We start from the raw sequence: 15,007 nt of genomic DNA on the forward strand, positions 1-15,007 counted from the left end.
GTAGATCGAAGTTGGTCCATATTATCAGACAGCGAGCTGTAGATGGAGTCATCACTGTTTGGTGGACGGTACAACACGCATATGAACAAAAGGTGGGAGCGAAGGGGAAGCCGTAGCCAAAGGTATTCCTGGGGGTGAGGTGGAGAGAGGGCAGTGCAGGGCGAGTGAGGAAGAGAGTTTTTTTATAAAGATAGCAACCCCACCTCCAGGACGAGGCTCAGGTCTATCATACCGGAGGAGGGAGTAACCTGGGAGAGATACCAAGGAATCAGAGACATCATGAAGGAGGAAGGTTTCTGTTAAGCAGATCACATCTGGTTTGTCAGAAGCAACCTGTATGGAGAGATCAGTTAAGTTTGAGCGAAGGCCCCGGATGTTTGAGGTCCATACTGTTAAGGAGGAGGAAGGGGGAGCATCGGATACAGAACAGGGGGGGGGGGAGCGGTAGGGCAGGATGTGGAAGAGGAGGAAGAGGTAGGGAGAGCTGTTGCAGGTGTGTCAGAGATTACAGAATAGCTTGGAGAAAGGGAAGAATGGGGCGGACAAAAGGTTTGATGGTGTTTGGGTGAGGCGCAGTGAGGTGTTATTTGAGGAGGGGGAAGAGTGAGGCAGAAGGTTGAGGAAGATGAAGGTGAAAGTTGGAAGGGGGAAGAAGCGGGGAGGACGCTTTGAGGAGGGGGGGTGAGAAGGGAGTCCAGGAGGGGAGGAGTGAGGGAGAGTCTCGGAGGGGAGGGGTGTGGGGGGAGTATAGGAGGGAAGGGGCAGGGGGGGAGATTTGAAAGGGATGGGTGTTTGGGAAGATTTGGGGGGGAGGGGCGAGGGGGAAGATTTGACAGAGATGGGTGATGGGGAAGATTTGGAGGGGAGGGGTGTGATTGGATTTTGAAAAGTGTACGATTTATGGGAAACGAACATTTATTGCAAAATGAGTTTCTTGAGACATTCGAGTCAAAAATACGTTTGAGGACGCTGAAGGATGGGTGGAGTTCTGGAGAGTTTAGGGAATGAATGAAAGATGCACTGTAAGAGATGGAATTTTTTTTTTGAATGAATAGAATTTGTGAGCAAGTCGAAAGCATCCTTTTATAGAAGAAGTAGAAAAAAGTGTTATAGAATATGACATAATAATAAAGTTCTTCAGGGGACAGATGAAACATGTATTAACAACTTGATCATGTGATCTCGAACAACGTGGTCGAAGAACGAAAGAACAAATAACGAAGAACTTAAGAGCAAAAGAACGAAGAACGAAAGAACAAATAAGAACGCACAAGCGGATAAGAACAGGGAAGGAAAAAAAAAATGTTGGTTTTTTTTTGAGATTTTAAAACAAGGGAGTATGGGTGAAAAGACCGTGAAAAACAGAGACCGAAAGTAGTTGCAGCGCGATCGAAGAACCGCTGAGACAAAAAACAAATGTTACACAGTGGCCTGGTCGTGGCTCAGTCTGTGTGCCAATGTGTGACACATGGCTGAGCACATCAGTTTGAGAACCTGGAAGTCATCAGCAAACATTAAACATCAAAACAATTAACAAACAATTAACAAGTGAAAAGTAATAGAATCAGAAAAAGCATATTAATAATAATACAGCAAGTAATACCTTTGTGTTTAAGAGTGCCGAGCTTGGTTTGTGACACCTGAACATGCATGTGTCGTCTGGTGCAAGGCTGAAGAGACGTCTCTGTTGACTGAACCTGGAAATAAACCATACATATTTCATTAGTTGTGCTATTACTTCGCTAGAAAATAGCAAAAACAAGAATTATGCTGTGGCTATTATTTGTAACAAAGTGACGAACCTCACTGGACACAGCCTCACAATCAGCAGGTGCCTGGCTCTGATCACATGTAGAAGTTGTAGCAGCAGGTTGTGCTACTTTGAGAAGTGATGAAACTTCCTGTGAATAAATAAATAATATGTATAACAAACCACAATTTCACTTGCATGTAGTGATAGAAATTTCGAATATAGGTCACCAAATGTCAAATGTAAACAAACAGAAGCCACACAACTCGCCCTTTTCGTTGCTAGTTTTTCTGCAGCTTTCGATTTGCGCATCTTTTTATCCGGTTTCTCTGCCGAACGAACGAAATAGACGGTACAGCTGAGGGAATGAGCACCCGTTTATGGTGTACAGCAAATCCCAAACTTGCTTTAAGTTGTGGGATTTCATTGAAACAGTGGCGCTCAAAATGTTCGCTGCACAACACCGACGATGAAGTTGGCATCCACTTCGCCCGTGTTCTCTGAACTTGTTTCGTCCAAATATCTCTCAGCTTAACATCCTTCGGGAATTTGAAAACGGAGACAGTTTCACTTGGACAATTAGAACAACCAGCAGCCACACAACGACTGGGCATGATTCCAGCTGATCGTAACGAAAACAAAGCGATGTTCTGATCGTCACGAAGCCAACAAGGCTTTAGGAACGAAAAACTGGGTTACTTCGCAAACTTTGCGGTTTTGACAAAACTGATTTTGCTTGTTCGGTGATATTTTGACAAATTCTAATAAAACCGCGAAGATATTTGTGAAATGAACTCAATAGAAGTGTTTAACATATGTTTATGTTTCGAAATCTGCAAAGTTGTTTTGATCATTTCCGTTCTCCTTTAAGTTTGGATCGGGACGCCTCCCAGTAATGGCGGACCCAAGAGCGCCGCCTATCGGGGAAGGGGGCATGATCATCCTTATCGGATCGGTCTATCTATATATAGGGGGCAAACTTCGATATAGGGGGCAAAGGGGGCAAACTTAGTTTGTGTGTGTGTGTGTGTGTGTGTGTGTGTGTGTGTGTGTGTGTGTGTGTGTGTGTAATGTTACCGATAGACTCCTAAACAGAGAGGCTCACGTGCTTGATATTTGGCATAGACATGGCCATTGAGCCTGGGAAGAACATGGCCGACCTAAAAAAAATTATTTCATAATATTTTTTTACCATATTTTTACCTCAGCGCATTTCAGCGAGGAATATTATGCACGGAATCTGAGGCGATGGCAGAGCAGCGCGCTGATTCGCTCAGAGCGATCACGTGATGTTCCTTGCCGCCATAAACTCACAGTTACGCATTCGCACTTAATTCAGAGCGAAAAGCGATTGCGTTTTTTCACATTTCAGCGAGGAACATTGCCATTCACACCACATAGGTTTTTTTTTTCTTACATCTTTAGATCCATATTTTTTTCAGCGAGGAATATTATACACGGAATCTGAGGCGGTGGCAGAGCAGCGCGCTGATTCGCTCAGAGCGATCACGTGATGTTCCTTGCCACCATAAACTCACAGCAAGTAGCATAGATTTTAGCATGATTAGCATTTAGCATGATTTAGCATGATTTAGCATAGATTGTAGCATGTTTCACATCTAGATTTTTTTTCAGCGAGGAATATTATACACGGAATCTGAGATGGTGGCAGAGCAGCGCGCTGATTCGCTCAGAGCGATCACGTGATGTTCCATACCCGCCGCCAGACCATTGAACATAAAACACAGTTTGTGTGTGTAATGTAATGTTACCTCCCCTCCCCCCTCCGCCCTCCCCTCCCCCCTCCATCCTGCCCTTCCCCCCCTTCCCCTCCCCCCTCTCCCTCACCCCTCCAACCTCCCCTTTCCCCTCCCCCTCCCTTCCCCCTCCACCCTACCCCCCCTTCCCCCTCCACCCTACCCCCTCCCCTTTTCCCCCTCCCATTCCCCCCTTCCCCTCCCCCCTCTCCCTCACCCCTCCAACCTCCCCTTCCCCCTCCCCCTCCCTTCCCCCTCCCCCCTCTCCCTCACCCCTCCAACCTCCCCCTTCCCCCTCCCTCTCCCTTCCCCCTCCACCCTACCCCCTCTTCCCCCTCCACCCTACCCCCTCCCCTTTCCCCCTCCCATTCCCCCTTCCCCTCCCCCTTACCCTCCCCTCCTCCTCCCCCCGCCCCCACCTCCCCCTCCCTCTCCTCCCCTCCCCCTCCCCCGCCTGACCCCTCCCCTCCCCCTTCCTCCCCTCCCCCTCCCCCTCCCTCCCTTTCCTCTCCCCTCCCCCCTCTTCCTCCACCTCCCCTCCCCCTCCTCCTCCCTTTCCCCCACCTCCCCGCCCCTCCCTCCCATTCCCCTCCCCCTCTCCCTCCCCTCCCCCCTCTCCCTCCCCCTCCCCACTCCCCTCTCCCCCCCTCCATCCTCCCCTCCCTCCTCCATCCTCCCCTTCCACCATTCCCACCCCCTCCCCCCCTCTCCGTCCCCTCCCCCCCCTCCATCCTCCCCTTCCCCTTCCCCCTCCCTTCCCCCTCCACCCTACCCCCCTCCCTTCCCCCTACACCCTACACCTACCCCTCCCCTTTACCCCTCCCCTTCCCCCCTTACCCCTCCCCCTTCCACCCTTACCCTCCCCCTTCCCCCGTTCCCCTCACCCTCCTCCCCCCTCCCCTCCCCCTCCCTCCCCTCCCCTCCCCCCTCCCCTCTCCCTCCCCCTCCCCCCTCTTCTCCCCTCCCCCCTATCCTCCCCCCCCCCGTGTCCCTCCCCTCCCCTTCCCCCTCCCCCTCCCCTCCCCCGCCCGGCAATGCCGGGTACTTCTGCTAGTCGCCTATAGCTATAAGACAGTATAAGAGAGCCGTTGGTCTGTCTGTGTGTGTCGCCATTTTTCTCAGAGATGGCTGAACGGATCTTCGTCAAACTTTCAGAGGTTCATCAGTGAGTGCGTGGGAGTGTTTTAGGCAAAAAGAAGAAGAAAAAAGGCTTTTTGAAGAAAATTTCGTTTTTTGGGATTAAAAAAAAAAATCGCTCGATAGTACCTAAGCCATTTTAATTTATGACAGTTATAATTATATACAAGTACACATTCCCAGAAATAAATACAAAACAATTCGCAAACATTTGAAAAAAAATAAATCAAACTATTCCGGAAGTGAACGAAGTTGGTAGTAGGGCTTCTTCTTCTTCTTGTACGGCATTTTACTCAACTCAGAAACGTGATGAACTTGCGCATTGACCAGCAGATATTCAACAAAATGGTGAAATGATGATTTGACATTTGTGATGGATTCTGATTTGGGTGTAATTGCCTTTCCATTATATTTGCCCTCATTTCAAATATGTTATGTTTCTTTTTCGCTTGAGCAACCCCGGGTACTCCAGCTATAAACACATATACAGTCATCCCTCGATTATCGCGGGGGTTACGTTCCAGAACCCCCCGCAATAGGTGAAAATCCATGAAGTAGAAACCATATATTTATTTTATTATTTTTATATATTTTAAGCCTTTAAAAACCCTCCCCATACTCTTATAAACCTTTCCCACGCTCTTATGAACCCTTTCTACACTCTTAAACACACTTTTGAGACCCATCCTTAGTCCTTACGTATTAGAAAAATATTTGTACGTGTATATATAGCTGTACAGTACATTGATGCAAGTTCTTTTATAATTGCAATTAATTAACAAACAAACATACACATATGATCATGGAACTACACAAGTACAGTACAACAAAGTATTTACATTGATGCAAATTGTGTTTTTGAAAGCAAAAGGCAATAATTGACAAAAGTGCCTTTAATCAAACCTGAGGTCTAAGCATAAAGAAGTCTTCATGAGCTATTCAAAATAGAGATGATGATTAATTTTGAAAATTAATAAGAAATGCATTAGCTTCCTCTTGCATATGCAGCAGCTTCCTGATGGTTAATTTGTAGGAAGCAGTGGGGGGTGGAGAGGAGGTGAGGAGGGTGGTTATTCCTGATCTGATGCAGTGATGAAGCAGATATCTCATCTGTATCAAAAGGTAATGACCGAAAAATCCCATCCTCCACAACCTTGGTCATTCATGTTACTCAGCGACTTAATTTAATTGCAGCTTTAACAACATCATCGAAATCGTCATCATGATCATGTGTCTCTAAGTTGTAAACATAAGTTATTGTAAATTAGAGGTTACCCAAAGTATGATGACTCTTAAAACCATATTGATCATTAAACTGCAGGACACAGTTTGGCATCAACCTTGCAAATTACTTAAAGTAGCGAAGAACCGTCCAAGAACCCTCCTTACGGATGGGTTAATTACCCCCAGAATCATGGACAAGTTAATTACCCCCAGAATACGGGACTTTCAAAATGCGCGATTCTTTGTCTACTCATTTATAATGCGTATTTTATTTCGATTTACTGTAATATTCTTTTAATATAGGTTTTAATTAATGTGTTATATTTTTATTTATATTGTTATTAATTTTTTAGGCTAGAAAATGCTTATTTTACCGCAAAAATAATTAAAATCTAAAAAAATAAAAATACCTATAGGCCGCAGAATCCCGTGATAAAATGAAAAATCCGATATATAATTTTACATATACTAGCGAGAAAAACCCGCGATGTACCGAAGCCGCGAAAAGTGAAGCGTGATATAGTGAGGGATTACTGTACTTTACTCGGTGTACAAATACAAATAAAACATTGGCTGGGAGGTACCATATGCTATGTGGCCGCGGCCTCATGCAGGGGTGTGCGGGACCGGGGGAGGGGCGTAAATTCTCTATGTAAATGTGTACCCTGTGGTGTTGGTGGCAGAGGGTATTACAATTTCCTTTTTTACCTGAGCAACACTGAGGTTAGAGGGTATGACAATTTCCTTTTTTAGCTGGGCAACACTGAGGTAAAAGGACTCGTTGCATGGATAATTTTTTTCTCCTTCTCATCCCCCTTATTGGTCGACATCATTGACTTCTCTACTTTTATAGATAAACTTCCACAAAATTTGCGGTTGACCCCACCGTGGAAAAGTAAATCACAGATCTCAGAGACAGGCTGCTACAGCTTCAATCTGCAGCTCTGGTCAAAAAAAGAGTAATTGATCCACTGGAACATGTCTTTCAAAACGGAAAAATCCCATACTCTCACTCTGTCCCACTGGAAGTATCAGATTTTTATCATCCTCCCCTCCCCCCTCCCCCCCAAGGCTAAATCTCATCTCAGGCGATGACCCCGAGTCACAATGCCACAACTTAATGCTCCCAGCCAGACATTCTCCCACCAACAGCTGCCCTCTTTGCTTCCTATCACATTTCCAGTTTCCAATCTAGTTATCTACTCGACCAGACCCTACGCAAGTCCTCACCTAGGCAAATAACCTCCTTCGTGGTACCTCATCAAATACCTTCTGCAAGTTGCTGGAGGGAAGGGTTGAACATAAATGTTTTCTCCAACGATGCATTGCAATGACTTATGATGCTCCTTCCTGTCAATGGAATTCCAGTTTGACAGTCCCCTGAACCACGCTAGAAACAAATGTTAAATATCCAAAATATGCATTTTTATCTTCTTTGCAAACAACAACACGAACATGCATTTTAAGACCATTTTCCCTGCTAGAGCGGGGGTTAGCCTTGCGGACCCCATGACAATCTTCTCCATTTTGCCCTATTTTCTGCATTTCTCCTGGTTAACCCCCTTGCCCGCATTTCTTCTTCCACCATCTTCAGCCATGACTTTCTCGGTCTTCCCCGTCCTCCACTTCCTTCTACATTCATTTCCATCACTCTTCTCAACCAGTCACTTTCATCCTTCCTCAACACATGACCAAACCATCTCAACCTGTTCCTCTTCACAGCATCAATCACAGGCTCTATTCCCATCATTTTTCGCAAATCATCATTTGTCTTCCTCTCTCAACGATACTCCGCACATCCACCGAACCATTCGCATTTCCACCCTTTCCAGCCCTTGTTGCTGCTCTACGTTCATTACCCGTGTCTCGCTCCCATAAATCATAACACTTCTCACACATGCAGCATACACCTTTCCATTCAGCTTCAACGACACTCCCCTCCTCATCAGCACGCCACTCAGTTCCCAAAACTTCTTCCATGCACATCTCACTCCAGCAACCGTTGCCGAGTCTGATCCACCTTCTCCATTCAGCATGTCTCCGAGGTAGCAAAATGTTTTCACACCTTCCAGCTTCACGCCGTCTCCAAGATCAAACTCAACATTTCCTCCATCTGCAGCTCCCTCTGTGCACACCTTACATTTGAATGTAGCTGCCACACTGGTTAATGACCCTTTCAGACCACTACATTTTTGATGAACCCACTCAGCGCACATTGTACGAGTTCACTCCGTTTGACTTTTTGACTTTGACAAAACTCACGGTTTGACTCGTACATTGAATGGAGTTCACTCCGACACCCTTCCTGCACATAGCACACGGCCACTTCCCAGTTCTTTCCACCTCACCACATGCTTTACCACTTGCCATCTTGCCTTTACACTTTACCAAATCTTCTTTGCAGACAAGTAAATATCTTCTTTCTACGTTTGTCATCTTTGTTGGATTAAACATTTATGAAGCAAAAATGTAGATAATTTCTTCAAACAAGAAAGCCCATGATCCTGACAAGTATATAAATAATTTTCTGATGTTTGCATTGCTTTTACAAAACGAATGCAGCAAAACTTGTTTTGCGTCAAAATGTTGAATTTGCTTCAGGCAAAGACGTCAAATGTGACCTATTCGTCGGAAATAACAACAACATAATTGCGATTTTTGATTACAAAAAACAAAATCAAATGAGGCAAACGTCGTTGTAATAGATGTAATTCAAATGGATTTGTCAAATGAACCCAACGTGTTTTCATTATCCATTTAGAACTACGAGTATTTAATAATTTAGACACATCTTTAAATTAAATATAATCTCATGTTTGTGTCAAGTCAAATTATAATGCCATCAGTATTGAACCATTTTTACCTCCGCTACCAAAGGTGAACCACCTTTGGAGGCCATTTTTCCCCGCAGGGCAGGAGTTTGCCTTTTTTGGGCACCGTGGTCCCTTTTTTGAAGCAATGTTTTATGGCCGGATGCCCTTCCTTCCGCCAACCCTGTTGGTCACCTCTTGCGACACACAAGGAATTACCAGTGAACTGGTCCTCAATTTGCCGACCTCAGAAGGATGACAGGCTGAGTCAACCCCCCTGCCGTTAATTGCAGCGATGACCAGGATTCGAACCCTGGATCCTAAGATCTCAAGCCAGCACCCTAACCGCTAAGCCAACACCACGCTACCAAAGGTGGATGGAGGTTATGTTTCCACCAGTCTGTCTGTCTGTTTTGGTGCTTTTCCACTGCGGTATTGTACCGTACCTTACTGTAACCAAAATCCGTTTTTTCGTTTTTCCATTGCCAAGCGAACCGTACCGTATGAAGTACCCGTGCTAAATTTGGTTCCTGCTATGGATAGGTACCAGGCGAGCCGAACCCAGACCTATGGGTGGAGCAAGCAATACTGCAGACCGTTGATTGGTCAATCACAATCGTCAATTCAGGAAGAAAGTGAAAGGTAGTCGTAATGTTACATACTGTACCTCTCTATTCTTTGTTTGCGCCGACGAACAAGGCCTAAATCTTCGTTGTAGTTCTTCATAATTGTCTGCAAAGGTTTCTTTCTCTCTTTAGCTGTCCTCTTTCTGGCGTCTTTCAGCTTCTTCTCAAACACATCCTTCTCAAACACGCCCTCTCTCTTTTTGCATTTCGCTAAAAAAACAAACTCATGTTCAGATAAAACCAAAACCCGACGAAGAAGTAAAACACAGCTTCAAGTTCCTCCATAGTTACGGAGCTGTTTACAGTTTACAGTTTACAGAGAAACTAGAATGGCACTCAGTAGAAAGCATACCTCCACCAGGTGAACAGTTTACGTTTTTATCCCAGAGTAGACCAGAAAATCACAATACAGAATCGCATGTAATCAAAATCATCCGTCCACAACTTTTTGAGATCTCCTGCTTTATATCGATTTTAGCCCTATCTACCAATGGTGAAGAATCACTTTTTAAATTCTACTATGCGGATCCGGATCTTCACCAAAATTGAATCGATTCTTCCTTGTCACACACATAACCTTTCCAACAAGTTTCGGCCAAATACATCCACAGCTTTTTGATATATCCTGATATGTATTGTTTTTGGCCCGATGTCTCCCAAAGGTGAAGAATCACTTCCAAAAAGATGGTATTCAAAGAATACTTACCCTGCGCAGTCAACTTGTTGCGAGCCAACTCTTCTGTTTTTGAACATTTTTTTTCTTTGATCCAATATGGCTGCCAGACCACGTGAGCGATGACATCATAAATTTATATTCTATAATATAATTGTTGCATAGATCACGCTCAATACATTTCAAACTGATCAGACTAAGCGTTGTCCCTGTCGAATTATGACGTCATAATTATGGCACCAATGACGTCATCGTTAACACCACCTATTCCCCATATGGAGTTCTTTACAATGAGCCACGTTTCAATTTTTAAAATGCTGACACGGCACATACTTTACTTTACTGAAATGCAGACACAAATGTTATATTTTCGTCAAAAATCGTCGGAATTTCGCCAAATCTGGTTTGGTCATGTATTAGTATTCCTCAGCGATTGACAAATCTGACATCAGAATTTTATTTGAGGTCAAAATGACCCCGTGAGGTCGCTCCGTACTTTGCCTGCTCCTCATGTACAGTGTGATAATTAATTCCATGCCCACTCTAGAAGACTCTTCTTCTTCATGCAATAACAACTTCTAGCTTCCAGACTGTACATCCAATCATCTTGACATTTTGCACACATGTTACACGTCATTACCTCCACTATAATGTAAAGCTTCACGTCGATCAATGAAGCGGTTCAAGTGTTATAAATTTTTTAATATATCCGTTAAATTACTTATATCTGCCAAACCACGTGACCTATTGCAAATTCCAAAAGCTAATTTTAGTAGACTGATATGCCAAACACATATGTCAATTTCCCCTAAATAGGATCAAAAATGAGGGAGAAGCTTGGTTTTAAAAGTTCATGCTTAAAAACGTCATAACTCCGAAAACCATGTGATGCATGACGTCATGCTCGCTGACTTTTTTTGTTCGCATGGGTCATTTGTTCGTCAGTCCCTCAGGCCCCAAAAGCTAAAACGGCACCTCGAGAAGAAACATGGAGATCATGTCAACAAGTCGCGGGAGTGTTTTCTCCGGAAAGAATGCAAGATGGACAACAGCAAGTCAGTAATGAGTTCAGCTGTTTTTACGTCGAAGGGAGTGACCAAAGCCAGCTACCTGATGGCGGGGAAGATAGCCAAAGAAAAGAAACCGTACACCATTGCGGGTTAGTTTTTTGGGGGTTTTTTTCGTAAAAGTATTTCACAGCATTGGCGGTTTGTCGGTTCATAAAGTAATACATGGTGCTGTAAGTATAGTTAAATTTAATTTTTCATTTTGTCTTTAGAATATTGGTGTGTCGGGTTCTTGCTTACTATTACTCGTGCCATGTATACTGTTACGGATCCGGGGGAAGGCACTCCCGTTAGCAAGGGGGGGGGGGGCTAATCCCCTTGTCCTGTTAAGCTGGCCGTCCGACCGGTGCTTGTACTTGTAACGCTCTTTTGCGGGGTGGGATTGATCAGGGTTATTGGTCCAGGTATTATCCCGAATACCTTTATCAATCCCTCTGCAAAACAAGGAGACAAGTACTGCTCGAATCCCGGATGAGATGGAGTTTGCCGAGCGGTTTAGCAATCCGGAATCCGAGCCGTTAGCAAGAGACTAACCCGATTCATAAGCGGTTCTGCCGAAATCGTGCCACAGGTACTCAATTGGGAAATCACTAAAGCGATCGGACGATAAAGAAACCAAAGAATAAGAAGGAACAGGGATTTATTAATTATTTCCACAAAAACCAAAACCAAAGAAGAAGGGAACGAAAGTAATTTGCAGAAGAAGTAGAAGAAGACACAGCGCAAATCCTTAAACAGTCTTACTTAAACCCACAGGACAATACAAACAGACTCACACGAATAGGGAATTGCAGGCAGGAATGGCTGGAGGAGATGGTTCAGGTGGGACAAGGTTCCGGTGGATAGGCAGCAGGGCTGGAAGGTCCGGGCAGGCCACAGCGTCGAGGGTCGTTCAGCTTCACAGTTCGGGCTTGTACCGTGATAAACCAGCGGCACCGTCATCGCTATATAGTAGCAGCCCGACGTCGCTCTCTCTCCTCCTCTCCCGAGCTCAAACCTCTTCTCATCTGCTCACAGACCTTGGTACTCATCTGCTGCCTCTCCTCACTCATCCCCTTCTCACCGACTCTCTTGAACCTCCTCACGCATCTCTGTAAGCAGTCCCTCACTCCTCCTTTTTTTGGCCTTGGCCGTATCAAGCCGCCGGCCCCGCTGACACGCATACCGGTGGGCTCACCTCGGCAATGGTTGGCTGGTTCGGGCTGGCTGACTCCACCTTTGATGATGATGAGGTGCCACGCCCATGATGTGGTGGCTCCTCCCCCCTTCTTCTCCGATCTTGGCCTCGTGTGCAATGGAGTTTTGGGGCGTGGTGCCAACGAAAACAGCCCAATGCAACGGCGACGGACGCCAACGAAAACAGCCCAACTGTTACTGGCACTTTGAAGAGACAATTGGGTCACTGAAAGGGACCTATCTTATTTGATTGATGCAACGTAGAGTCAACTATTGGAAACACAGCCTTACCTGGAACACATAATAATGACATAACTATAGAGAGGTCCTAAAGTGTCCTACGTGTTGTACATGGACTAACTAAGGTGCAATCTTTAATTAACAGCCAATTAAGGGGACATGTACACAGGGGTCATTTATATGGGAATTTAGTACTAAATTTACATGTGAAGGTTCTAAAAACCGTAACACAGCACCCTCATTCCTCACGGGCCGTCCCGGCCCAAAAACTTTCCTTAATGTGACACTCAGGTGTGGTAACCCTCTACTATTAACTTCTCCCCTGAGTGCGACATTTTAAAAAGAGTTAAATATGTCCCGCCTGCTACGTTGCACCCTACCTAACAGATTCGCACCCACAATTAACCGAATTGCGGAATTATTCGCAAACTACACATTTACGGTGGGGAGCATTATTTACAAGACACTATTTGTATTTACATTGCAACCCAGGACCTGCCATTTGTTTTGGGAAACAAAAAGAACCCTGTGGGAGGGAGGAAAAAGCATGCACTGCACCGATACACCACCTCTACATGCCCGGGGATGCAGAATTGATATTGCAATGCATTCCCGAGCATGCAAGCACCAAAGCACCAATAAGCACCATCAAGCACCATCCAGTGCTACATTGCACACACACAATAAAAACAAACTGATGGTCTTGTCCTTCTTGCTGCTCCCTCTGCTGGCCGATGTCTCTTCCAGATGTTGTTCTTTCTTCTGGCTTGCTGCCTATTTGCAATATAATAAAAAGGCACAAAACAGGTCCATTTTTATTTGGTGCCCACAGGGGCCAACTATGGGTGGTCCACCTGTCGGGCAAAAGGGGCCACCTCACCGTGGTCCGCAAGCAACTTTCCTGGGCCATCGTGGCCGGTCCCAGCAGAGGGGCCAGGCCCCAACACATGGGGTCCATCAGTGGTGCTCGGCCACAGTACCGTGGTCCATATGGGTGTGGTGCTTAGCCACAGACGTGTGGTCCATAAGGTGGTGCATCGATGCAGGCAGCTGGCAGCGGCGGCTCGGGCACACAGATGCGGCTCTCGCACGCTTTCCCTCAGTGCCCAGAGAGCACGGTCCATGGGTGGGGAGGAAGACAAAGCAGAGTCAGCGATGGGTAAGGGTGCAAGGGTACACATCAATGCAAGGCAATGCAGAGGTGAGGTGCGCGTGGAGAGCGAGCGGAGAAAGCTCGTCCCTAACGTACGTCACCCCCCCACCCCCCGCCCCCCGTCACCTACTCTACCCTCGCCCCTTACCCCATATTTACACCAATTTGCAATTCGTCTCTATCGTCTCGTCTTCCCCATATCTCCCCTAATTCCAAATTCGTCCACAATCCCTCAAACCAAATTTGCCATCAACCAATCTCTCATCAATTCCTCATAAGGAGGAAGAGATGGAACAACAACACAATGTCACACCCACTTCATGATGCGTCTCACATTCCCAAAAACATTTGCACAAAAAGATAATCAAACCATGGCATGGTGTGGAGCACTGTCGTCACCTCAGGCGAGTGGATGCAGATGGTGCGAGGAGATTTCAATCCTAACTATCCTCTAAATGACTAACACTTTTTACTCTACCCAGGGTCTTTCTCTGCCAAACCATTGGCCGTCTTACACTATGCGGTTCTAAAAACTGAACCCCCATTGCACATACTGTGGCGCTCTCCAATTTGGGGTCTCACTCCCCCGATTCAACTCCCTGTGCCTTCGCACAATTTCGGGGCTGAGTCATGTGGCTCCCCTAGCAGGCCTACTCACCTGCACACCTCCGCCACTGCAGTTGCCTCCGAGCTTACCTGCTCCTTACCCTAACCTATCTACCTGGGGAAAGCCCTCTGGCGCTCTCCCCACTCGGTGCCCTCACTGGCACTGGGCTACCCGGTTCCGTCCTCCGGATCCTCGGGCCCCACTGAACAACTCTACCAGCTCCCAGAGCCCACCTGCGGCCTCACCTGGCCGACATCCTCACAGTGGCGGAGTATCCATTTAACCATACACACTAACAGGCCATACGCCCAGCCACTTCCACGTCACTAATGCACCCATCCAAACACCATTCTACCACACGCACCACAGATGCCAATACAACAACAACAACAACATGCATTTTAAGGCCATTTTCCCTGCTAGAGCGGGGGTTAGCCTTGTGGTCCCCATGACAATCTTCTCCATTTTGCCCTATTTTCTGCATCTCTCCTTGTTAACCCCCTTGCCCGCATTTCTTCTTCCACCATCTTTAGCCAAGTCTTTCTCGGTCTTCCCCGTCCTCTACTTCCTTCTACATTAACTTCCATCACTCTTCTCAACCAGTCACTTTCATCCTTCCTCAATACATGACCAAACCATCTCAACCTGTTCCTCTTCACAGCATCAATCACAGGCAATATTCCCATCATCTTTCGCAATTCATCATTTGTCTTCCTCTCTCTTAACGATACTCCGCACATCCATCGAACCATTCGCATTTCTCCCCTTTCCAGCCTTCGTTGCTGCT

General features: G+C 46.0%; 2 protein-coding genes across 3 annotated transcripts in view; both read right to left on the reverse strand.

Moving 5' to 3' along the window:
* LOC137426059 (uncharacterized) overlaps positions 1-8,276 on the reverse strand; it is a 121,665-nt gene extending 113,389 nt beyond the window's left edge. The window contains exons 1-3 of one of the 2 annotated variants that reach the window (XM_078775521.1): positions 8,131-8,276; positions 1,803-1,901; positions 1,604-1,697 (exon numbers count right to left, since the gene is read on the reverse strand). In XM_078775521.1, the coding sequence (XP_078631647.1) occupies positions 1,604-1,697; positions 1,803-1,901; positions 8,131-8,238 (301 nt within the window). In that variant the 5' untranslated portion in view covers positions 8,239-8,276. Of the gene's footprint in view, positions 1-1,603; positions 1,698-1,802; positions 1,902-8,130 lie in introns of those variants that run through there. The other variant, XM_078775520.1, reaches the window with a different exon arrangement.
* Positions 1-15,007, reverse strand: part of LOC137425815 (uncharacterized) — a 1,363,480-nt gene that overhangs the window by 370,609 nt on the left and 977,864 nt on the right. The gene's annotated exons all lie outside the window — the stretch shown is intronic.

Source organism: Myxine glutinosa, chromosome 4 (genome assembly GCF_964187855.1).
Source record: "Myxine glutinosa chromosome 4, kmMyxGlut1.1, whole genome shotgun sequence".
Classification (NCBI taxonomy): domain Eukaryota; kingdom Metazoa; phylum Chordata; class Myxini; order Myxiniformes; family Myxinidae; genus Myxine; species Myxine glutinosa.